The 24,797-nt window shown below is 38.5% G+C and overlaps 1 protein-coding gene across 2 annotated transcripts in view; it reads right to left on the bottom strand.

The window, feature by feature from the left end:
• Positions 1-24,797, bottom strand: part of ITGA9 (integrin subunit alpha 9) — a 245,290-nt gene that overhangs the window by 95,321 nt on the left and 125,172 nt on the right. For both annotated transcript variants that reach the window (XM_059857962.1, XM_059857961.1), the window contains exons 17-18: positions 16,810-16,886; positions 387-537 (exon numbers count right to left, since the gene is read on the bottom strand). In XM_059857962.1, the coding sequence (XP_059713945.1) occupies positions 387-537; positions 16,810-16,886 (228 nt within the window). The remainder of the gene's footprint in view (positions 1-386; positions 538-16,809; positions 16,887-24,797) is intronic.

Raw genomic sequence — 24,797 nt, forward strand, 5'->3', positions numbered from 1 at the left:
CAGGACTGCTGGGTGCAGTGTGGCACTCAAACAAAAGTTACACTTTGTATTTCAGTAGAATTTGGTACCTTATCAGTTTCCGACCAGTTTCCCTCTACCTCTTAATACTTCAAACAAACTGTTTTCCTTTTTCATTAGTGCACCACAAATAACAGGCATGTGTCTTCTACAGAAATACAGAAGGTGTAATCTATACACTCCCAATCCATAAAAGAAAAAAAATCTCATTAAAGAACCTGAAAGGAATTAAAGTCTAGCCATAACCAAAACCAACTTCCAAATGTCTCAGTGGTGTGGACTAGGCCATCCTTTAGTCCATCCTTAATTTGTAATTAAATTGGCTTAAAGTTAAGAGACTTGCTTGCAGTGAGATTAGCCTTTCTTACCTTTTGCCACATTTTGATGAAGAAGAGCTCTCCAGAAAAATTGAAGAAAACATTCGTGTCATAGGCATCGTCACCAGTGTTGGAGATGAAAATGTTAAGTGAGATGTTCCTCACTGCTCCCAGGGCCAGGTAGGCAGTTCTGTCATCAACACTGTAGGCAGAAATAGTTACATTGGTGTAACTCTGGTGAACTTTTACCCTCTGATCCTGCTTTCTTCTGCTACAGAAGTGTCACAACTCAACTGTTTAAAAGCTCAGCAGTCAGAAGTTCAGGAATGTGCTGCACTGCATGGTGCAGAGGGCCATACTAGGAATGAACAGCTCCTGACTCAGGGTTCTGACACTGTATTTTGGGACTGCAGGAAAACGCCATGATTCCCACATGTCCTACTTTGTGTGATAATAAATTAGTTGAAAACTGTAAAGTAATCGTGCAGGGAAAATGCAACAACTGCAAGATATTATTCCTACATTCAAATTCACAAGCTATTACAGTTTGTCTCTCAATAATTCAGACTTTTTCCAGCAACTCTGAAAAGTCTTCTTAGAGTTATGCTATGGATAGAAAAAAATCGAAACCAGGCTCAAATAAAATCCATAAACCGATGTAAATGAAAAAAAATGTGTGGAAATTGCAACAAATTACCACTGAATGTGAATAATATTTCTTTAGATGATTATGCTGGATCTAACATGGTGGAGTCATCTTCTCTAAGTGGAAAATCAAGGGTAACAGCTATATATAATGCATCAACACACTGTTGCAATATGGCATCACAGATTACGCACAAACACAGACATGCACACATAGAGGTAAATATGGATACTCATGCACACACATTTATTATTTGGTATTTAATCCTTCTAGGCTGTTCAGAAAATGAGCTAACAAGTAGGAATAAAGGCTAAAGATAAATCACAAGAATATACAGTATCAATGCACAGATCTGCAGGTCTAAGAAGTAACAGTAAAACAATAATATGAAATATACCAGGTGTTCATTTAAAAATTAGCAAAAATAGACAAATATTAAATTTGGTATTCATCATAACTGGACTCTAGAACCATTCATACATCCTGAAGAAACAGAGGAAGTGCCACAGAGAAAACACAGAGTAGCTAGTCAGAAATGGACAAAGAACTTCAGGGAACAAGGCTCACAATTATTTCCTCTCGAGTACAGCTAGCCCAAAAGTAAGGAGGAACCACTTTTCATTTACCCAATTTCTATAAAGGAAGAGCTGTTCCAGTGACATACACATTGGCACACACTGCACTTCTGCTTATCAGCAGTTCTCTGAAGATGGCTAGTGTGCAGGCCAAGAGCTTTGTTTAAAGGCAGCCTGACCCTCCATTGCTACCAGTCCTCCTCTGACAGCCTTCTTCATGTTACTGCAGCCAGGGCATTTGCATAAAAGTGGAGTTTCTGGAAATGCATTGCTCATAAACTGTTCAGCATCTTCTGCCAATCAAAACTGTACCAGATGTCCAAAGGCAAAGCTTGTTGGACTCCATCTGCCTGTGTTTATCAAGAAGTTTCAAAATGTGGGCTTCTGATGATACATACCAAATCAGGGCTTGAGTGAATGAGAAGTTTGGAAGAATATTAGCTATACTCAGGTTTTAATCTGATGGCTATGGATTGTGAGTGTAATTTCACCGTTTAGTGTAAGCAGTATTTGTAGCATATTTTTTTCCTTTATTTATTTCATTTATGATCATCTTAATTTATTAAGTCCAAAATTATGGCTTACAGTTCAATGACAGCTTATTATGAGGAAGATAGAAGTATCCAGTATCCATATGTCTGCTTTCTCACACTTAAAATCAACTGCAGACACTGACCAATCCTACTGATAAATGGACATTTTGCTTTCAAAATATTTGTTTATTCTCATAATCAATTATGAGTTCAAAAAAAGATTTGCAAAAGTGTATGTAGTACAGGACTGACTGCAAAGCTAATTTGAGTTGTTGCTCCTTATGTACCAAATTAACGGCTCATGTATATGGGAATACTTGAAAGCATTTAACCTTTTGGCACCAGTTTCAACATTTACTGTTGACAAACAAACAAATTATTAAGCTAAACTATCTGCTGGGATTTTCTAATAATCAAAAGTGCATGCTTGTAAGCAAAAAAAAAAAAAAAAAAAAAACCAACCATTTAATACTGTGAATTATTTCTTGCAAACTTAATAATCTCACTTCTTGCAATCACTTCAAAACTTAATCAGCATCTGTTATATTCGTTAGCAGAATCTGGAAGTATTGCTCCAGTAAGGAAAGGAACATTACAAGCTCTTTATATTATGTAGAGTTGATATTAAATGCAATGTACGCTACAGAATGTTCTCTGAATTGGTAGTAGCAGAACTTTGAGATTTAACATAAAGTGAAGACAATTGAGAATACTCTCCTTCCTAATGAATAACTAAAAATTCTCATAATAAAATCATACTTAAAACTGACCCCACAAAAAATAATTAAAAAATTATTACCAGTGGGTTTTCTCCCACTGGTCCCAACTTTCTAAAGCTACCACTTTGTTGTACCAAGTCTATCATATAAAAATTATCTCAACAGAGACATTTATCTCAACAAAGAAAGAAAACCCACTTTTAAAAGCACTCTGTAGATGCTCCTATACAAAATTCACACACTAATAAACTCGAAAAAATCTCACTGATTTGAGGCTGGCAGGTGAGTTCAGTTCGCCCTCTGAAAGCCTGTAAGTCCCGTAAGATGATGCTGTAAGTCCTATTTTAAAAGAGCAGCTTTCTGAGTCATTGAATTTGTGTAGATCTGGAAGGCATCAGGTTCACTTGCAGTGAGCTCCCATTTACAGGGGAGCTTCCAAGACCTGTTGGCTGTATGAGAGTAATGACATGAGTGCAGAAGCCTGCTGTGGTGGTGGAGCAGCTCTGTTGCCAGCCTGGTGCGATCCTCCTCCAGCACCTGCCACACATTAAGCACCCTAGCTGCCAAGTCAAAATATGTCAACTAAAGAATTTGTTGTCACCCTTCAGAAACAAGAAAACTAACAAAAGCCACCTCTTCATCTCAACAAGGTTTGTCAAACAATTTAAGAAATCAAATAAAGCAATAACTTTTTGTTTATATTCTCAACATGATCCTTGTAACCTTGCTCACATAAAGGAAGAAGGCTAAAATAAGCAAACAAACAAACAAAACCCAAAGAAAAAACAAACCAAACAAAAAATCCATAATAAACAGAACAAAAATCAAAACAAAACCAACCAAACAAAAAAGACTCAAAAAGGAAAAAAGAAAAGGAAAGAAAGAAAAAAGTCAGAAAATATAAAGAAATAAACAGTTACTTGGACAGAATACCACCACCTTGTTATATTAGGTACTACACCCAAAAAATTACCTGAGTAAAAGTTCTGGGCAGACTGTAGATGTATGTATTTATTATATATAAGCAAACATATTTGTACACACATGCATACAGATGCCTGAAGAATGTCAAGTTATCAATGTTTGCATGGAAAAAAAAAAACCCTTCAATTAAGAACTAAGTACTTCCAGCTTTCATTCACATGATCCAAACTTGCAAGTAACAAACAATTCTAAAAATCAGGCTCCAAATTTCTGCCATAGCTTTAAATTCACTGACAATGGTAGTGCACATCAAATGTAAATAGATATTTAATTTATGTCTTAAGTGATTAAGAAAAGGAAAGCAAATTCCAGGATAAAACAAATACCTTTTCTGCATGCTTTAATACTCTAATTGTCAATGTCCACACCACATAATTGCATTATGGTCAGTGAGGGAAGAAAGACCATCTGAGAAAGACAAACTGAAAAGATCTGCAATCTTAATTTCTCTACTCATCAAGATGCTACTTTTTATTAACATAGGTCAGTGGACGCATAATCTGCATTCCAAATGGTGTTCAGAGACATTTTCTCTATTTCATATTTCATTTCTCTATTTCAACAGGGTGAATTTTTTTAAAAAGTGAGAAGGCATTCAGCACTTACTCTCAGTGTGTGCAGATCATACCTAGGGCAAAGAATGTGGCAGGGTCCCACTTACCCTATTATCTAGGTCACTGACTTTCCCTTTTGTATTGGGAACCTTTCTTTCCTTATAGCAAATTAGCAACTACATAGATAAATCACCATTACTGCTCAATAGACAGTGGAAGTTACAACTGTAGTCAATTAGACTGCAAATGGGTAAAAATGTTTCAAACAAGTCCAATCTGTCCTCCAACTCCATCAGACGAAATTAAAGAACCCCACTTTCTGCTTTTAAATCAATAAAAGGTGTAAACAGTGTTGCTGTGACATATCCAAACAGATTTCTACCTTCACCAACCAGCACTGCAGCTGGTCTTTGTAGTTACTAGGATAATTATATATTAATTTTGTCTCCATAGACTCTTTTTACACCAACCCTGAATACCTTTCTTAAAATTTAAACACCCTGGGTCGCAAAGCGATTGGATTTTACACTGCTTGGTTACACTGTCTTCTCATCACGAGTGTTCAAAAGAATTGGATTGCAATTTTCTCGGGCAAGTTCATAGCCAATTTAGACTCAGGACTGGGCCAAATGTTCAAGACACCATAGCATATTCTGCAACTAGTTTAGATCTGCAAATTCTACCTTCCCTTCTCATGCTGAAGTCTATACCAACAAAGGCACAAAGACACTTCACACAGCTGATGACCATAGCCTATCTGAGGTACATTAAGAGAGCTATGGCAAACTAGCACTGAGGCCATCAGATCATTTCATTCATGATCTTTCCCTGTATTTCTCAGTCTAGCTCTAAAGCAGAGACCTTTCAGCATGCCCTAAGTAGTACATACCATGAGGTGATAGAAAAAATATAATTGCTAATTCCAAGGAGTGGTCAGATAAGGTTCTGTGTCAGAAGAGCACAGGTTAAGTGTAGTACCATAACAATACTGCTTTTATTGGAGACCGAGTAACAGTGTTAAAGCGTTCCCCCTTGACTAAATGTCCCATATGAAAAAAACTGCTTACTGTGGTAAGCCAAGAGCCATGGCCATAGAATTGCTTGGGCCACCACCTTTCTGGCATAGGCATGCTGTCTCTAGGGCTTCAGTTCCCATATATGTTACAATTCAGGAATATGGCACAGAAGCTTACCTTTTCCATCTTTCCTATGCTTGAATGTTAAAAATTAATGTATTTGAGAAGTAAACAAGAGGTGAGAGGGCAGGAGAATTGGAGGTGGGGGAAGACACACATCACACATGACTCTTTATCATGGTATAGACAAAAAAGTAATTCCTAATTATGGCTGGTTACCATATATTCAACGCTTCTCTGGAAATTGTCCTCTTTTCCCCAAGTGCAGTTTCTTCCCCTTAAGTACAAAACAGATATAAATCCCAGCCATGTGTGCCTTCAAACTCCATTATAAAATGGACAGGGCACAACATCCATATAAAAATACCTTTTGTCACACTCTACAGAAATCTGGTACCCTTTTACTATTATCAGTAATTTCAACTACTCCCAGATGTTCACAACTCTTTATAAACAGAACTGAAGAATCGACAGGGAAAGAGCCGCCTCTGTTTCCACACAATGTTTAGTCCAAGGAGCAGCTTTCAGCTTGAATCAAGTTGCTCTGGTTTATGAAACTGTGACATGAAACCAAGATGAGATACAACATCTACAGAAGCTCTAATCTAATCTAATCTAATCTAATCTAATCTAATCTAATCTAGTCTAATCTAATCTAATCTAATTTTTCACCCTTGCATTCACATATACAAACTACCATCTTTTACCAGCCATCCTTGAAATCAATGTTACTGTGCCTCTGGGACAAATTTATCCCCTCATGTGTGTGAAAGACAGCATCCTAAGGTTGCAATCCAAATGAAAACTAGTTACTAGTGGCAGAAAGAAATGCAACAGATATATGGTATCAAGCACGTAAGTGAAGTGGCACACATCAGCCTGACATGAAAAAAACCTCTATATTGTCCCTATTTGTTAAAATATTTGAAAAGCTCTGTTGAAGTACATGATTGTTGATCATAGATCTGAAATCGGAAGCTGAACTAATAGCACTTTATACCACACTGTTTCTAAAAATTAGATAATTAATGAAGTCATCATGTAAACCTATGTGTTTAACATAAAAATTATGCCTTCAGACATAGATTTCCTGCTATGAAATAGCTTCAATTGCTTGTCCTGCTTCTGAGATGCTGGGGTGCCATATGCAATTTAAGAACCATATTCAGCTAAGCACTGATGAGAGAAGACCAGTGCCCTATGCAGTAATTACTTTCAGAGGTCAGTAAAAGGCAGTTAAACAGAGAGAAAACATTACAAACAGTACAGCTTTGTTACTTAAGGCAATTTGTTTTGCAATAGCAGGTGTTACACTCCAAGAGTAAGCTATGTCTAAATGTCAAACATGATAAGCATGTCATATCAGCACATTTCCTCTACAACTCACACAAAACCAGCAAGAGGATTTACCTGGTGACCTATGAAGAACTTTAGGGTTACCAGATTTTGCAATTTTAAGATGTAATACAGAAAAAGTTCATGTAGCTGCATCACAAAAGATGAGATATATATATATATATATATATACGTATGTATATATACATATACATGCACATCTGTACCAGTCACAATGTATATTACAAATGCAAAATGGAAGTGCATCTGCTTCTCATTGTGGTCTGTACATTATCAGGAATTTCTACCTGTTGAGTCAGCTGATATATGACAGTGCTTCCTGAAGTTAAACTTTTTTTTTATTAGCTTCATGCTTTGGTTGGTAGAGCAACAGTGACTTTAACTATTTGAGGTCCATAAAAGAATGAGATGTTCACAAGGAGGGACAGGTTACACAGTAGCCCAGCAATGAATTCAAATTATGTGAAAGAACATCTCTTTAGATTCTAGTTTGAAGAAACAAACAACAAAATCCTACTCCAGTAGATATAATTAAATGATTCTTCCAAAACAAAACCAGTGTTTAATAAGGGACAAGACTGGTTTGTACAATATCCTTTACTCATCATCAGTGACCTGTTACTAGAAAATAGACTGGTAATTTGTATTCGTGTTCTAAATATGTGAACTACTCTGGTTTGTTAACACTCATCACTTGATAGTTCTGTTATCATCCATATGGGTTCCATCACTCTATTTTCAAACGGAAGAGTACTGTCCACCATTATCAACCTGTGTTTATTTATTCTAGGAGAGATTTATGAAGTCATGAGCACAACAAACCAGATGGCAACCGAGAAACCGTTTCTTCATCCCCATTCATCCTCAACAAAGGAAAACATTCACTTATGCTTTGAGATTATGCTCCCACTGCAATTGGCACTACATCCTGATTAATTATGAGCTCTGACCTTTCAGGAAACTGCAAATCCAACCCCAGATGAGTTACAACAGAGTTTTCCATATGCCTCACAAACTCAGCATTCAATACACTAACAACTGTAGGTAGGTAAAAGATAAATAGAAGATAAATAAATTAGAAATTGGAATTCTGCTTCATAGCTTCACCAAAAAAGCTAAATTCCAAACAGAATTACAAATATACATGAAATGGTAGTAAGAAGTTTTTCATTGCACCTTTCACAGTGCAGCAAATCACTTTTAAATAACATTAAACAATGCTATAATTTATGAAAGCATTTAAATTACAGCACAAGACTTAGTATGACTTTTTGAGAAAAAAGGAAGCAATCTACTTGTATCCATTTCTCCAGTGTTTCACCATTTTTTTTCTCCTTAGAACATTTTTGGTAGTTTAAAAGATTATGAGCTAGGACAGCAATGGGTACTACCAGATAACCAGCAGGCAGCACACGACTGCAGTCATGGCTGCGTATTTGTGCTCTGAGAGTTGGGACTATCCATACTGGTGTACACAGCTTTATACACCCATGGCCTTGATGGTCAAGACCACTTCTGCAGCACTAGAAATGCTAAACTATAACATTCGCTAATTTCAATTTGGTTGGTTTTGTAAAGCAGATATGAGTTTTATCTGAGCAGCTCTGCTAATTAGGGTAGATTGTCTAAGGTAAACAGAACATCAGAAACATTGCTAAAAGAAGTGTTTATTCAACAACAACAACAACAACAACAACAACAACAAAAAAAATTCTTCTTCTGCTATGAATGAAGAGAAAGGGGAAACCAGATATTACCAGAGCATATAATTAAGACCCACAAAAAATGGTATCATGTTTCCTCATCATGACTGTTTTGTTAAGATGCGCTTCAGGGACATAAAACCTCAATGGGCATACTATGAAACATGCTTCTCTAGAAACAAATTTCCATTGTATGATCAAAGGAGGCTAAGTGCTGAGGTGTGAGCCTGGTCAAATTTATTAAAGAGCTTTGCTTCCCACATTAAACCACAGGCCTGCAACTTTTCTTCATGGCTTTGCAAAAGTCTATGATCAGTGAAAACCTTTACTATCTTTTTTAGCCAATGTCACTATATTAATGAGATACACTCAAAAAACTTCTAACTTTCTGATCAAAATTTTATGTTATTGATCCTTCCTTCAGAACACACTGATTTTCTGCACTGTTACAACACTAACTCATCTTCTATGCCGTTACACCTTGTGCTGGTGAAAAGTAAATTGGACAAGGCTGTCACAAGACATTTTTATCTATGATTTCTGGATTCTTTCAGTTCAGGTTCTGTAATAATTTGACAAGTCAATATGAAACTTCTGCAGCTCATTTTTCCAATCAGGTACCTATTATCTGATAATGTGCCTACTGAACCAGAGGGAGTCCATCAGCGGATTTTAATAGGTCCACGAGCATATTCATCCCTGGATCTATACACAGCACTTGCAAACAGTCAGTTTTGCAGTTGCATAGATAGCTTCTATGTGAAATTGTTGCAGTTTAAGAGACAGACAAGTGACAAGACATACCGGGTTTATCCAGCAAGAGCCAACATTGATTGAAGGGCACCCTCTTTTATAGGGGCTTTGAATTTCCCACTCTTACATCTAAGATTGGGTAAAGGTCTTAACTCTGCCCAGCCCACTGGCCAATTATATGGGTGCATTCATGGTTCAACGGGATTGGCTGAGGTCCCCTGTTTGAACTTGAATCCGGCCTATCAGTAACACATCCGGAGACTTACTTCCATTATCTAATGAACTAGGCTGGTTGAGTTGGTGTCTGTTATGCCAAATTATCTATGCAGCTATAGACCAGCTATAGCTGTCACGTGAAATTACTCACTCTTCAATAATACAAATAATATGCTTATAAACTTTAATAGAGTTGTAAGCTCAAAGTCTGGAAGTCATGCACACTCTCCTTTGTCTTTTCAGACAGGCTTAGGTTAAATACTTCAATATTACATCCTAAAACATCACATTAAATCATTTATCTGCTTATCATATACAGAGCCATGCATAGGACAAAAGATGTCACAGAAATAAAAAAATATAACAAATAAAATAAAATAAATTTTAAAAGTGTTGGCATAAAAAATGCTAATTCTCTAGTAAGTCAGAGAAGGAATATATATGGAAAAAAGGCAAAACCAATCTTCTGAGGAACTGACCAGATAATACTGGAAAATACTTTTTCTTCATAAATAATTATTTCATTAAAATGGAAACATTTTAATTGAGGAAGTTTTTGACAGACTGGAATTTTGTCAGTTCTCTGGCTAATTTCAGAGGAACAAATAGAAGGAAAAACAGCCCAATCCACAAACTTGACCTTTCAACTGGAAAAGGACATTTCTCAAAAATCCCATTTTATAAGAGAACTTTTGAAAGTGTTCACTTCAACTCAATTAAACTCATAATTTGGAAAAACTTTAAAATTTCTGCAAAATGCACTTGTCACTGCTTTGGCTTTCTATGTCTTTTGCTTCCAATGACACATTTCAAAAAAAAAAAAAAACCCTAATTTTAAGCAGTATATACAGAACCAACCCAAGCCAGTCTGTAGGAGCAGAACATAAATATAAGTCTAATGAATGGTGGCCTTTGAAGATGCTCTGAACCAACATAAAGCCAAGCTGCTACTTCCTAATAGCCAAACATCAGTCAGAAGCACTCGGATGGATAAGCAGTTTTGTTCTAATGATGGATAAAAGGTAGCCTCATGTCAAATAAATGTATGAAAGACAGACTTCCTCTTGGAACCTTCTTAGGCATAGCAATATTTATTGCAGTATTTTCTATCCAAGGGGGCTCATAGTCCTATGCTTACAATCTGATTTACTAATCATACACACAGCTTGTGCCAGAACACAGCAGCTACCAACATCATCTTTCTTTCTTCTTGTACTGTTTGTTTTTTGGTAAAGCTGCTCTGTTCATTGCAACACACAGGTTGTCAGTGTATATACACAGTCATAGAGGATTTTCTTCTTAGCTGTATCTCACGTGGAAGCAACCATCCATTCTGCTCTGGTCTTTTTAGCTAGCTTGTTTGTTATGGCTGGAAGAAAGTCTGTTTTTTCAAACACCCTCACTGTTCCTCAAATATCTTAGCACTTTTCACCTGGTTCCTATTACATCCTAAAAAGGCTTGATAACTGGAATTTACAGAGCCAGTCAGATTGATAGGCATCAGGTCAGGAGCTGAAACTGCATTGGTATGTCAGACAACACCTCCCTCAGCAATTTCAGGTTCTTCTTAAAAGACCAGAGAGCTATTCTCAAATATAAAGTACCAAATTAATGGATACAAAATTTTAATGGCTAGGGAGATATAAACCTCTGGGAAACACCTACTTCAGAGTACACCTCAGCATATCTTGAGGAAACAGACACAGCTCAGCTTCTAAATAAGCACCTACAAGAGGATCAATAAAAACGTGCTAGTTGCTACAGAAACATGATAGAAAAGACATTTATTGTGCTATGAGAACAGAATGAGGCATTAAAGTCAAATGATAGGTAATTACTATGTTTTTAAGACCAAAAAATATTTGACAATAATAATTAACATGACATTTTGTTTTTCTGTAGTGAATTGCTAGAGAGGAAACCTGGACCAAGTTATGGTCAGGTTTCCTCTCTAGCAAAAAAAGCCAAAGTTTACTGCAAAATATTCTATTCCTATTTCTCTTACGGTTTCAGGTTGTGTCATTAAAGTTACCCATACAGAATACATACATATATTCTTTACACTAAGACACTTTTAAATCTCTTCCTTTAGAAATCACTAATACCTCTATCCACAGGGTATAATTGCATGGATAAGGCCAGATTTTGCCACCTCCTATGGCAGCTGCAAGACTGAACACTGGAGAATTTTGTTGAAGTGGAAGCAATGCTTCATGTTTCTGTGCCATGCTGCCAAAACTTCATTTATTTATTCTTTAAGAAAAATTGATTTGAGAACAGTCATGACTGGAAAGATGAAATGCCTCTCTTCTGCTCCTTCAGTTTCTCCTATTGTTGCCTTCACCAAGTCCCCAGCACACTCGACGGCTACTTTTTCCTTATTCTTAATTGCCATCTGTAGTTTCAGGCTACCAACACTTATACCCCTATGAAAAAATCCAGGCCAACCACTAGAAAGAGCATTTGTAGCAATACTAGCACACACCACTGTAGCTGTTCCTACACGCTGGCTCATAACATCTGCCACAGAGAGTTCAATCCTCACAGTTTGCTTTGCCAGGTCCAGTCTTCCCCTCTTGTGAAGCTGCATGTTCTTGCTGGCAGAGGTGGCATCAATGAGAGGCATGGAGTCCCACCAGCAAGTTTCAAGCCACTATGCTGGAGCAGGCCCATAACCATCCCTACTCAGATGTTTCCATGTTGAAGAAAGGCTGATTTTGTTGAAGCACTTTTGCTTACGTTACAGAGAAGATTTACCTCAAGAAAAGTCAGAACACTAAAGAAAGCTGGTTGGGATTTCTAAAGGTCAGAAAATCCATTCTGATCCTCCTCAACACATGACTCAACACAGCAACACATGAGGTCAGCAGGGACCTTATCCAAACTAGTCCTAAAACACAGGATGGCAGAGCACGTCATTTCACCACATCTTGTTCCTGAGCAGCACCAACTCCCTACACAAGAAGGTTTTTCCAAGTCTGAACTGACCAAGCCACAGTCCATGACCTTTACCTGGCTTACCATCTGTCACAAGCAACAAGATTGCTGGCTCCTTTGTCCTTCAAGAAGCTGGGATGGGTTTGCATGCAAACTGATGCTAATGAAGGTGCACATGCCTTAAAGAGATTTATCTTTTAACTGAAAACAAACCTTTTTTCTTTCCAGAATAAATGCATCTTAACTCTTCTTCAATCCAATAGAGCATGTAACCCTCGTCTTCAACCCAAGTCACCAAGGACTCCTTTCACTGTAACAGAAACATTCAAAAGAAGAACACATCCCATTTCTAGCTTCCTATATCTTTGCAAAAACTTCCAGATAAAATTAGAAAGCTTTACCATTTTTTTATCATCGCCTGCTTCCAAACAGTCCTATCCTGTCCTCTTCTATGAATTCAGTGAAGGGTTTCAGCTTGCCCAGCAGCACTATTTATATTTATTTATATTTATATATGTTTTTATTTGTGCAGAACACAGGGTTAATAATACAGAGATATTTTTGTTACTGCTGAGCCAGACTTATACAGAGCCAAGGCCTTTTCTGCTTTTCATACTGTCATGCTGGCAAAGAAGCAAGGGGTGGCATGGGAAGTTGTGAGGACACACAGGTAGGGCAGCTGACCACATCTGATGATGCAATATAACATTATGCTCAGTATATAAAGTGAGGGGAAGAAGGAGGAAGAGGAGATATTTGGAGTGACAGCATTTGTCTTCCCAAGTCAACGTTATGTGTCATGGCCCTGCTCCACTGGATATGGCTGAACACCTGCCTGCCCATGGGGAGTGGTGACTTAATTCCTTAGTTTTCTTCGTTTGTGTGCAGAGGTTTTGTTTCCTGTAAGAAACTGTCTTTATCTTAAACCACAGGTTTTCTAGCTTCTACCCTTATGATTTTCTACCCCAATCCCTCTGGTGGAAGAGTGAGGGAGTGGCTGTAGAATGCTTAGTTACAGGCTGGGGTTTCAAATCTTCAGAGCTGGATGATGTCTTTTAACTGGGTAATTCGAATGACTCAAATGCATCATGGGTGAACTCTGTCTCACAGTAGCTTGTGCAGTTCCTGAGCTCACAAAAACACAAACAATTCTCTTGATGATAATGTAATCTGAGCTAACTTCCTATGCACATATATGCTGTAACCAGCACACATTTGAAAGCATATATAGTGATGAACAAAACGATACCTTGCCATATGCAGCAAGGTATAGTTTGAACTCTTAACAGCTTTTGGCTCTAACATGCTACAAATTTAAGAAAACTGTGTAAGGAGAGCCAGTTTATGTAGCAGAGAGCACTGTATCCAACTATGTCTAAAAGCAAGACGACGATGGAAGAACAAGACAAGTACAGAGTGGCATTTTGCTGATATATTTCTGCAGCTTTCAGAATTTATATTTGCCATTTCACTACTATATACAGTCTCAGAATTTACAGTATCCCAAACAGTAAAATCCACAGATTAATCACACACTTCATGAAAGCATACCTCTTGCTTGTTACTTTCATTGCTCTGAAGAGTTTAATAGGATTAGCAAACATTATCATCTTGCTCTTCAGTTCTAGCAGATTATTTCCCATGTAATTTGTGAATTTGCTGAATACCACTAGCACTTGCACAGCTTTCTCCACGATCAAAACCAACTCTTTATACTTTTTCTCTGTTGACTATCTTTTAATTAGGTAGTAGTACTCAGGGCACCATTTCTCTCAGATCTGGGCAACCTATTTTCTTGGTGAGAAAGTCTTTTTCCAGCCAAAGTAGATGATCTTAACCAAACAACCCTATCCACAGGTCTAGTGACATTTTCAAAAAGCTGCTGTGGACCTGAGAGACAGAACTTATCACTGCCTTCCTATAAACATCCTGTTTAGTTCAATTCAGTGTATCTGTGCAGCATTAATTGCATCCTTTCTGAGAATAAGTCCACCAAATTTAGGTGATATTTAGACAAAGGTATTAACATAACCTTGCTAACAGTGAAGTCAAATGTTTTGTGCAGATAGTAATAAATAAGGCATGTTTTTTGCTCTTAAAAAAAAATTGCTCTCTGCACACACCATAATCAAGAATAATGTTGAAAAATTGTGATAGGATTATTTGGCATGAACCCCATGGGGCTGGAAAAATTCAACACAGCACTTGTTTAAAATCAGAATCCATAGCATGTTTCTTGGTAATTTTATATGCAATTATAACAAGAATCTGTTTTTGCAAGACATATTCATTGTGCTATTTCTTAATAACTGAAGCTTACAGAGCCCTTTAGCTAAAGGGCTAAAGAAAGCCCCTACTGTGCAGAGATTTGACAACATCCTGCTCCTTTCAAAAAGGACTTCAGGTTGTCACTAAGTAAAGCAAATTTGAGAGCATTTGTTGAATATTCTGCTATACAAATGTAGAAACTGTATTTGAATATCCTAAACTCTTATGACAGGTAGGACTTATAAATTGCCAAGATAACATAAATAACGGCTGTAAAAATAAACAGCCTAATGGTCCAATCCCAACTGCAGCTTTTACTGCAATGATTACTATACACTGACAAGTTTTAAGATTTGTCCCTTGCTATTTATTCCTCAACTGTGGGACAAAATCCTTCACTAATCCACACAGACACCTATCTAGCTCTCAACAGATTTTGCTTAACACAAAAATTGAGTCAAATATCCAGACTAACTGCTGTCAAACCTTGGACTTTGTAGCCTGTAACCTAACCTGCTCCCAGCCAATCCCCCAAAATATTCATGTGGATTTCAGTCCTATCTGGAAAAGTCAGTAACTTCTCAGACTTGACTCTGGTTCAGTTTTGTCTTCAAGTGCTGCTACTGCATGCTGTCGATCTATATAAAACATGTCTGTAACTATTATTTCTTCTATTTTTGTTGTTTTTTTGGGTTGTTTCTTCTTTTATCTTTCACTCTCCTGACCTGAAAGCAAAGCACTTCACAGATTTGCCATCAAATAGCAAAATCTCTGGAACACAACTAAATAACCCTCATCAGCATTTTTATCTCTAAAAATACTGGGAGAAAAAAAGGAAAGAGAAGTCATGTAATGCTCACTTTTAGTCTGATTTATCCCCAAACTGAGTACACATCCAGGCAAAACAACAAGCTTTTTTCTAGGATCACCAGTATTATAAATGACTCAGACCTCAGGTGGGAAGGAGTAAAGAAAATTTAATTAGAACCCGCTAAAATTAAAAAGCAAAAGGGAGAACAGCACAGGGAGCACCGTGACACTCCGGCTCACCAGACGCTCGGCTTACAAAGCAGCATCTCCGCCTTTTATTTGCTCAAGATTGCATCATTAATATTTATGAGCAGTCCTTATACGTCCTTCCATGCCTTTCATTGGTGGAGCTCTTCTTGCATCTTGATTAGTGGTGTGATGCTCCCTGCCAGGCCTGCCAGCAACAAGTGTCCCCCACTCCCTGCCATCTCCTGCGAGGGGCAAGCACATGCCCTCCCCCGCATGCCCTGACAGTCCTGTCAGCTAGAGCTGCCAGGCAGCCACCTCACAGGGCGAGGAGGACTGAAGGGAGAACACAAAAGGGTTCAAACAAACATGTATGTCGAAAGAATCATCAACCCCAGCAGAACCTCTCCCCACGACACTCAATAACTCCTGCTCATTTGCATAAGCCAACCACCACATCTTACTCATAACAACAGTCACAAGAGACAGAACATAAACTTCAACTCTGATCTATTTGATGAGTTTTATTATCCCAGAAGAAACTGAAATCAGACACTTATCCCCAGGTTGCAACAAGGAATTTAAAAGGAGGAGTATTTAGAAGAGTTTGCAAAACTACAAGTTGAGAAACAGAAAACAGTATTTTGAAGATAATTTGCCATGTTCAGAGGGGTTTTTTGAAACCTTATGTGTGACAGAACAAACTACTTTTCTGCAGGCAGTTTTACTCCAACCATGTCATGAACAGTATTTTATTCTATTTGAAAAATTACGTGCTCCACATTGGTACTTGATTTGAGCATGCATCTTTACTTTCTTTGTCTCTCTCTGCTTTTCTATTTAGTTTCTCTATTTTTGTCTATTGTGACTGTTAAGATGAAGGTGTCTTGCACTTTATGTGGCCAGAGCCTACCACCACAAGAATTCAGATTCTGTGAACATCTCAAGACCTTTTGCACTAAAGGTGACATCACTGTCACTATCTTTCTAGTCGGGATCTAAACATCTCTGTTTGTATTTTGACTTTCCAATGGCATTCCACATAAAATGAATGGCATACTACTGTGCAAGAAAGAAAATAAAAGTTCACCTACTCACCTAGATAGCAATAATTTACCCTGAAGTTTCAAATCAGCAGCACAGTCATCAGATTGACAGTTCCTCTCAAAAACAGTCTGTGAAAAACAGAGGAAAGAACTGTTAAAACATGAAAAGTGTACGATCAAAATTCAAAGAAGGAACATGCTTGAGTGAAATAAAATCAAGACCAAAATCTGTGATACAGGGATATATGGTGTGAGTGTTAATTCAAGTTGAGGCAAATCTTATCTTCGTCAGAACTGGTTTTATTATCTTCAAACTGAACAAGAAGTTTCATCCAAACTCGGTCTCAGAGGTTTTCCTCAATCCTTTCTCCCTTCTCATCTGACAAGAGTAACTCCTAATACCATATTTCTGGCATTCTTGTCTTCCCCAGCTATGTAGATAAAAAATGAAACAGAATATGAAGTATTTATGAAACTATCTTCAGTCCTAAGGATTGCAAGTAAGGAAACCATTCAGCAAACATTTTCCCTAGATTTGATATATGGCAGGAAACATTTCTGCCATCATGAAAGCAGTAGAAAATTACAAAGACTGTTATGTATCAGTGATAGTCTCAAATAATGGAACCATTGTGAACTCTGGTAATACTGAGGAGATGTAACAGATTGATAAAGCTAGGAACTATGAAGGGACAACATATGGGCATACTATTTAAGTGGCAGTAGTTTACTATGGCTAAACAAGACAGCCATCAGAAAGTGAAAGAAGAGAATAGGAACATGCTTCTTGCATTGAGGAAACCAAGATGCCATTTAGATCATTGTTACTTTCCCCTGCCGTTTAGACCACAGACCAATACCTTTCTAAACATAGGGCTAGACTTTTCAGGCTGGAAGACTCATTCTTTTAGAGGTGTAATGCTCTTCAGCCTACCAAATATTCAAATACCCAATATGAATGTTGCCAACACTGTTCAGCTAAGAAACCTGACAATCCACTTATCTCTTCCTTTAAAATGAATGTTCATTTCTACAGGCTTCATGACTGTTATTACCAAAGTAAATATATTTCAATCATAAACACAAGGACAGGGAAAATCTGTGCAGGATACGCGTAATGGTCAGATTGGGTTGGAGAAACCAAGAAGGCAATAAAATGCCAACCATACTGAGTTAGTGCATTTTTTAAGAGTTCTGCCCAACTGTATCAGGATGGAAAAAGACTTGAATCTTAAGCCCAGAGGGCACAGACACTTCTTGTCCTTTGCTTTTCAGGAAGGTTCTTGACTAAGCAGGCAGTTTCTTCTCCTTTTTCTATGCTGTGTGAGCTCACCAAAAAGGAGTGGATGTTATAAAGTTAATTGTTGTGATGTCAAAATGAATTTTGCCTTTTTGCTTTTATATTTCCTTAAAAAATATTCATAGCTCTATTGTTGTATAGTTATATAGTTCCTAGCTAGCTCCAGTACCTTTCCCTAATAGGCAAAAGGACAAAATACATTCCAGAGGCTCCAAGCTGGGGGATCCAGGGCCCCTAGCCTATCTTGGTTCTTCCTAGGAGCCAAGGTTGAAACCAGCTCTTCAAGACACATATTCATAAAAAAAACTTTTAGTTCCTATCTAAGTGGGGGGGGGGGGGGGGGATTTAGAAAAGAGTTGAACCAGGTGGGAACGACCTTACCACTTCTGTCTCTAATAGGAGATTTGTGTTAGTTATGCTGATTTGCTAAACTTATAAAACTCTTTTTACCCTGTGCGGGGGTGGGCATTTTCTATATCTGCTCCTGGAGGCCTCCAGTGAAGATCGGCCTTTATATTACCTCCTATACTAATATTGTCTTGAAAGTGTGTTGTTTTATTTCTAAGTTCTTTAAGGCATCAGCTTGATAACAGATATCAAACTGTGCTGTAGGTTGTACTGTGTTTCAAAAGACGAAAGGTGGAAGGTGGCCAGCTGATCCAGGCTATTTACTTTGCTCTTTCATTTTTCTTCCCTACCTTTTGCTTTCTCAGAATTTCAAAAGTGAAATTCTTTGGGGATTTAGAAATGAAGACTGAACTTACCTTCGCCCTTAATAAAGACTACCACAACCAAAGGACAAGAATAAATCATGAGACAGGAACCGGCACTAGGCTTCCCTCTCAAACATGGCACATTTCACAGGTATAGTTTCAAAAGTCCTCAGAATTGATCCCCAAACCACTGTGGTATTTTCACATAGGAAAGACTGCTGGTAACCCTCAGAGGAGAAAGAATAATAAACTGTAAAAAAAATTCTAGCCTGTCAGTTTCTCTGTTTGAATTGCAGAAATCTTAGCAAAGTGAACACAGCAATCAAAGAAATTATCTGTACTTCTCAAAGTATAAAATACTGTAAGTACATTTAAGCAACTATTTAATAATCCTGGAATTTTCTTACTAAATCTGTAGTTGCCATTACTCAGAAAGAATGAACAAATACTTCATTTTCTAAAATCGCTGAGAATGTATCTCTTCTAGCACATCATGTACTAGAGAGCAAGCTGTTTCCTTGTCATAGATACCCAGGTTTCTACACAACACTGGGTTGGGAGAAAGAAATTAAGGATGGTGAGTTCCAAGATCTGTAGTTGTGTAGGAATGAATAGTTTGCTTCTGTGGAAGATCTTAAACCTGTTCAGGTTTGGGGGAGCTCTCTCACCTCAAAGCAGCTGGCTAGTCTGGATTTTCAGTCCAACAGGCTCCTAGGACACAACTGGTGATTCAGCAGCTCAGTTCCAGGTTAATGACATCTGTGAACTGTTTTGCTATTTTCCACTATTTCCCTGGTCAACCTGGACTCTACTCCACCTTCCCTTTTTATATGTCTTCTAGAGTCTCGAGCCTCCAGCTCCTCACAGTCTATTTCCTCCATTTCTTCTCTGCTAACATGAGCCTTTTCTTCCCCACCCTTTTGATACTTCTATCTTTCAGGTTAAGTAATTCCTGGCTGTTTAAATTCCTCCCAACCAATTAAAAAGTAAACACACTTTAAGGCATCATAGCATTTGTGAAAACTATTTGTTTATTGTTACTGTGTCCTTACATGGTCTACTTGAGCTGCAATTTCTTTGGGCCAGAAACTGTACCTAACTTAACACTGCATGTTGTTAGAGCAGGAGTCCATTCCCTGGATATGGCGCAGAGCCTACTACAACATTACCACTAATTTTAACTCCAGGCAATCTTTAAAGTGGTTGCAGCTTTACAATACCAGCTTTGAGGATTTATAGAGCTCTTTAAATTGAAATTGTTGAAGAAGGTAATCTATGGATTGTATGTATTATTCACAATTGAAAAAAGGAAGTAGGATGAAACTAACTGCGGAAGCATCTCATAATTTTTGTCATTACTGTTACCCAAAGTGAAGAGGAGGAATTCTGAACAGTGGTTTCATGAATTTAATTGTATTCCACGAACATTGTACCAAATGCCTCACAGATTTAAGTATATATAGAGATGGCCAGGAAGCTTCCTTACATAAGAAATACATACATGAAAAATTGAGGAGTAAGAGGTGAGTGGTGCAGATTAGGGCAGAAATTGCCGTGAGAAACACAGCTGCATCTCTTATCTCAAGTCCACCACATAGTTGTCCAGCATTTCCACAAGAAAAATAGGTGTTTGTGTGCCCAGTAACAGGGACAGGATAACCTCAATGTTTCTAGGACACATCATCACTGTATAAACACAAAACTAGTGTAAAGTTCATTCTCAGTGAGTCTCTCTGACTTCCTGCTATCACCAGGTGTTCAGAAAACCAGAGACAAACCCCAGCATTTCCAGGGTTCATGATTCCTCTCTGCACTCTCTCCACTGCTGTGCAGAACCCAGCAGCTTTGGGAAATTGTTCCAGAGAAGTTCCCAACAAGTAACCAAACCTTCTTTACAAACAGTTTTCTCAAATTCTGCATGGCAGCTTTTTTGAGTAAAAAAGATTATGCTCCTTGGGAGGTCCAGTAACGTGACAGGTATCTCCCTGAGGGGTTAGGAAAGATGGATGGCACCTACATCCTCCAGAGAGTAAGTCAAAAAGCCTACATTAAAGTAAACACATTAATAAAAGTGAATATACACATCTGTACACAATCAAACCTACAGTAAAGAGAGATCTAGAGCTGATCAGGAAGGGAATATGTCTACATAAGTAGATCAGGGCCTCAGAGCAAGTATCTTTTGTCCTTTATGCCTCTTGAAGAGAAGCATAAGGACTAAATTCTGCATTTTGTGGTAAAGGCCAGGGGTAAATGTTGGAGTAAGTAGGAGAGGGATAAATCTCTTGTTCCTGCATCCTAAGCCATTCTAAGCATAAAGCTGCTGGGTATTGGGCACGTAGATATTCTCCTTTTCCTTCTTGCTGGTAGTGGACTCTACTGAAAGCTGATAGGAGGTAAAAAAAGAAGGAACCTGGCTTCAGCCTAATGATCAGAGTTCTGTGCTCTGAGGAGGGTGATCTATGATTTCATACCAGGCTTACTAAACTGCTTCACTTTCTTTTAATGGCTATCTAAAATTAAACAAACTTATGTTTCTGGAAGTAGAGAAGAGAACAGGAAACATAAAAAATAAAGTATCTTCTGTGCCACTCCAGTCCACAGAAAATACTGAAAGTCTTTCAATAGATTAAGGGGGGAAAAAAGCTTTTCAAGATATCCAACCTACCAAAATTTAGGAAAGCACTTGGAAATTTCAGGTTGTAGCCAAACTGTACTATCAAGAGTTTGAGAGGTTTCCAGCACTATTCTAGTAAGAGTTCTGCCTATGCTTTCACAGAAAGGGAACGCAACAGCTGAAGGTCAGTATTTGAAGAGAAGGGAGAGAAACAGAATTCTCAAAAGTACCCTTGAAAACATGTCATTTTATGGACTGGATAAGAGAACAGTGATTCACTCGAGATCAGACATTTAACAACTTCCTAACACATCAGTCTACAAAAGGTTGAGATGGTGTGCCTTAAAAAATGGCAGATCTGGCCTTTGGTATTTGAGGATCCATTCCTTTAATTTCATAAACTGTGCCACGGACTTCTGCAGGAATACCTATGCTATGCAAAATAATCAGGAATAAGAATACAGTACTTCAGTCTCTACACTGATTTCCAGTAAATTGTCACCGACCCTGCAGTATGCGCAGAGATGACTTAGCAATTAGATCATGCTAGTAACACAAAACCAATTCAATAAGGGGGCTTGTCATTCTAATAATTCTTTAGTTTTTAGATATTGATGCTATCTGATTATAAACATGTTATCTGGTGAAGCTGAGTTCCTGGCTCTTATTTAGAAACCAGGATATATGATCCAATTTTCAAATGCTGAGCTGTAAGCAACTCTCACTAACTTTTCCAGGAAGTATTTTCTGTTTATAGCTTTACAAACCAATTGTATCAATGTGCCTAAGTATTGATACAGGAGCTTGATTTTAGACCTGAATTTATTTTGATTTTAAACCTTCAAGTTGCCTGAAAAATAAAGCTATTACCTACATGTCTACTGACCATAGAAAAATAAATATAGACTGAGTTTTTCGAGGTATCCCATGCTTTACTCTACTACTCATGGAAACAGTCCATTTATATATGCTGCCAAGCCAAACAAAGTGGCTGATTTAAATTCCCACTAGAAGAGCAATTATTACTGTGAAAAACATTCCAGGATTTCATCAGATGTGCTAAAATGAGAATACATTATTTCCACAATGCCCCTAACTGAGTGGTGGAGTGAACACATGACAAAGGCAGGAATACTAGGGGTGTGAAACCAATGTGCTGGTACTGCGTGGTGCAGGGGATGAAGGTTAGCTATCAAGCTCCCTCAGCTCCACACAGACTTCATCAAAGCACTAGGTTTGAAGGCAGAGAACACTAGGTTTGAAGGTGGAAGGTAATAAGACCAGGCTCATTAGAGATGAGCCTAGGGGCAGCATACCACTGCTGGGGGTGAAATCAATAGCCCAGCTGAAGTGCACGTACACCAATGCACACAGTATCATAACAAACAAGAGAAGCTGGAAGCCATTGTGTTCAGAGTGGGAACGCTATGGTGTAGTTGCCATAATGAAAATGAAGTGGGATGACTCACAAGACTGGAGTGCTGCAATTCATGGCTACAAGTACTTCAGAAGGTGGAATCTTTGATAGGTAAAAAACTGGCTGTACAGCTAGACCCAGAGATGGTGAATGAAGTTAAATCCAGTTGGTGGCCAGTCACTAGTGGCGTTCCCTGGGGCTCAGTTTTAGGGCTGGTCCTTTTTAAAATAGTTATTGGTGATCTGGATGAGGGCATAGAGTGTACCCTCAGTAAATTTGCAGGACACATCAAATTGGGTGGGAGGGTTGATCTGCTCTCTGCAGATAGACGGGGACAGACTCAATCAATGGGCTAAGGAAAACAGCATGAGATTCAATAAAGGGAAGTGCTGGATCCTGCATTTGTGTTCCAGCAAGCCCATGAAGCACTACGAGATTGGGGAAGAGTGGCTCAAGAGCTGTTCAGCAGAAAGAGACCTGAGGATGCTCAGTATGAGCCAGCAGTGTGCCCAAGTGGCCAGGAAAATCAATGGCATCCTGGCTGTATGAAGAACAGTGTGGCAAGCAGGTACAGGGCAGAGATCACCCTCCTGTACTTGGCACTGGTGAGGCCATACCTCAAGTACTATGTTCAGTGCCGGGCATGTCACTTTAAAAAGGGCCTTGAAATGCTGGAGTATCTTCAAGGAAGGGCAACAAGACTTGTGAAAGGTCTGGAAAAAGTGTCTCATGAGGAATGGCTGAGGGGCTGGGTTTGTTGAGAAGAGGGGCTCAGGAGGAACCTCATTGGTCTCTACAACTACGTGAAAGGAGGCTGTAGTGAGGTGGGGGCCAGTCTCTTCTATTGTGCCTGCAGTGGAAATGTCCTTAAGCTGAGACAGATGAAATTCAGATTAGATATTAGAAAAAGGGTGGTCAGGCATTGGAAAAGGTTGCCCAGGGCTCTGATGGAGCCATCCCTGGAGGTGTTTAAGAATTATCTGGATCTGGCACTGGTGTTGTTTAGTAAATTGATGTTGTTTAGTGGTTTAGGGCTTGCAGTGGTAGTACTGGGTTGATTGCTGGACATGATCTTAAAGGTCTCTTCCAACCTTGACAATTCTATGATTCTATGAGAGGCAAAGAGAAAGAGGTGATGGTGTGGCTCTGTACATTAAGCAGTCTTTCAACTGTCTGTCAAGGATAATGCTGACAAAGTTGAGTATCTGTGGGTAGGAATTGGGGAAGGCCAACAACGCAGACATCCTGATAGAAGTCTATAGACAAGCCAACAAGGATGAAGGGATGAATGAACTATTCTGTAAGCCTCTGGCTGATGTTTCACAGTTGCTAGCCCTTGTGGGAGACTCCTCCCTTCTTCTAGGAGACTAACTTGTGGGATGTCTGCTGGAAACTCAACACAGTGGAGAGGAGGTAGTCTAGAAGGTTTCTCGAGTGTGTGGAAGACAACTTCCTGACAAAACTGGTAAGTGAGCTTAGCAAGGGGGGTACCCTGCTAGACATAAGGGCTGGTGGGAAATGTGGTGTTCAGATAACACCTTTGGCACAGTGACCATGATATAATGGAGTATTCAATTCTTGGTGAAGTAAGGAAGGGGTCAACAAAACCTCCACCTAGAACTTCAGGAGGCTAGACTTTGGCCTGTTCAAGACACTAGTTCAGAGAGCCCCCTAGAAAACAATTCTTAATAAGAAGCGAGTCCAGAAAAGCTGGACATACTTTAAGAAGAAAGCCTTAAAGGTTAAGAAAAACATCCTCCCTGTGTGCCCAAAGATGAACTGGGGAAGAAAAACAGCCTGGCTGAACATGGAGCTTTCACTGGAACTTGGGTTTGTGACCTTTGGAAGAAGTGGCAGTCAGGAAGGGTATATGAATGTTGTTACATCACGTAGAAAGAAAATAAGAAAGGTTAGAGCTCAGTTAGAACTTCATCTGGCCCCTGCTGTAAAAGATAAAAGAAATGTTTTTATAAATACATGAACAACAAAAGGA

The sequence above is a fragment of the Haemorhous mexicanus genome, chromosome 13, assembly GCF_027477595.1.
Source record: "Haemorhous mexicanus isolate bHaeMex1 chromosome 13, bHaeMex1.pri, whole genome shotgun sequence".
Lineage (NCBI taxonomy): Eukaryota > Metazoa > Chordata > Aves > Passeriformes > Fringillidae > Haemorhous > Haemorhous mexicanus.